This window comes from Pinus tabuliformis, chromosome X (genome assembly GCF_031772625.1).
Source record: "Pinus tabuliformis cultivar Carrire ecotype Pingquan chromosome X, CPIR1, whole genome shotgun sequence".
Classification (NCBI taxonomy): domain Eukaryota; kingdom Viridiplantae; phylum Streptophyta; class Pinopsida; order Pinales; family Pinaceae; genus Pinus; species Pinus tabuliformis.
This window is the reverse complement of record NC_142308.1, coordinates 908,369,665-908,371,608: the sequence shown is the minus strand read 5'-3', so window position 1 is coordinate 908,371,608 and position 1,944 is coordinate 908,369,665. Positions and strand designations below refer to the sequence as shown.

General features: G+C 39.9%; 1 protein-coding gene across 1 annotated transcript; it reads right to left on the bottom strand.

The window, feature by feature from the left end:
- Positions 1 to 462: 462 nt before the first annotated feature.
- On the bottom strand, positions 463 to 1,311 carry LOC149142633 (F-box protein GID2-like). The gene has a single exon (XM_089453044.1). It carries the CDS (start codon positions 1,072 to 1,074, stop codon positions 646 to 648), a length of 429 nt encoding a protein of 142 aa, XP_089309170.1. The 5' UTR covers positions 1,075 to 1,311; the 3' UTR covers positions 463 to 645.
- Between the last annotated feature and the right edge of the window lie 633 nt (positions 1,312 to 1,944).

Genomic DNA, 1,944 nt, shown 5'->3' with positions numbered 1-1,944 from the left:
TTCCAATTTAGTAGTGTGAATTCCATCTATTAATATAGTGACATCTTTAAATTTAAATCCTCTGATTAATTAATTAATAAAATGATTAAGCTGGCCAATTCGAATAGTAACCACACTTATCAATTGCAATAGTAAGGATAGTGAGCACACTTATCAATTGCAATAGTAAGGACACTATCACTGTAAAAATATTTAAACGTCACATGCATTTAAAGACAGAATTTCCCTTCAAATTCCAACCTTCCAACTTACCAACCCTCGCCGGTAGACAAGGGCCTGCGGTACTGCTGGCAGTGAAAGATTACCTAGGCTAAAAGACGCGTGGTTAGTGGTCGGGAAAAAGAAGATCGATGGGATCCGTCCCGTATAAAAACGCCTTCGGCATAACTATATAAAAAACAAGGGAAAATAAGTATTTAATATCGTCGACACTGAAAAATGTCTGAATTAGAAAGCCAGACTGCGTAAATAGGGTATAACTAAATTACAAACAGTAACCGCGTACAAAATTACATAGCACAGAAGTGAAGAAAACGGATTCTTAAATATTAGAAAAGGAAGGAAGAAAAAAAAAGCTGATGACAATGGAAGCAACTTTTCTGGAATCATGCAAAATCACAGGAGATTTTTGAACGCTTAACAGCATCAAATTTCCATCCTGTACAACCCAACGGGGGTTATGAAAGGTTCGTCGTCACTTAGGTAGCCCTTGCTTCTGCCGAGGCGCTCGTAGCAATCCGTGGAGAAGAGTGAGAGCGACAGTGGGATGACCCCATCATTGCTGCAGGGCCTGGTGGGAAGAGAACGATAAAGAAGTGGGCGCAAACAAAGAAAGAAGAAGCGCCGATATCCTCCCAGCGCTATCACCACGGCTCTCATATTCTGCGACTCCCCCGCTGCAGGCCACTGCTTTGTGCAAACCCCCTCCCACAGCCTCTCCGTCTCCACAGCACGTTTCCACTGCCTGTTCACACAGCTCGCCATGGCCAGGGACTTGGCATCCAGATACCTCAACACTTCCACCACAATATCTTCGTTGTACTGCAGCGGGCACCACGAATTCGAGGAATCCATACTCTCTAGTTGCAGATAGAAGAATACCAAGGGTTTCAGTCACTACTTACAAGCAGGAAATTATGGTTGTGGAATCAAGAGATATTGTGAATGGCAAAGAAGGATACATCTGGGAGCTACGTACAGGCAAGAACTGACGGAAGAGAGGAGCGGCTGCGTTCTTAAGAGTGTGAAGCCAAGCAGAAGAAATCTTGTATTAAATATACGACTCCATCCTGTTAATTTTAGTGGAGAGGGTTTAATACGAAACAGGAAGGTCGCCACAAATTAATTTAGTTTGCAATACGAGAACGCGACCAGACGCTAAAAGTATGGCTTTCAATTATTTATTTGGAAGCGACGGAGAAGCATAGTTGAAAGAGGCGGCTCCTACCGTCCCATCTTATCATAAGAGTCAGGTATTTGTGGAAATCAACATCTCATCTTAGCATAAGATTAAAGCATTCTGGATATCAACGTTTCACCCATAGAATGGTCGAGTGGTTTTGCCGTATTTTAGGTATTCTCTGTCTTACATGACTATAATAAATTTTATTTATTTAATATTTTACATCTATCTAACCCCTTTGGAGTCCTATGGTTTAACAAAAAGATATTCCACAAATATTGATGTTCATCATAATAGCTCTATGCTCACAAGCGCCTTTTAAATTAGAATTAGAATTAACGTCATCAAAAACCGTCATGTCTTTTGTTAAAATAATATAAATTATGCATTGGTTGGTGCTCATCGTAATAGCTTTTCATGCACTCAATTGTGTTTTAAATAATTTAGATTTAAAAAGGAATTTAAAAATACTAGCCAAACCACTTTAATCGAATTTCATACCCGATTCACTGTCATAAAGTGTACAATTCATGGTTATCCAT

Coding starts and splice junctions, on each gene's coding strand:
- LOC149142633 (XM_089453044.1), bottom strand. CDS start 1,074: ATGGATTCCTCGAATTCGTGGTGCCCGCTGCAGTACAACGAAGATATT.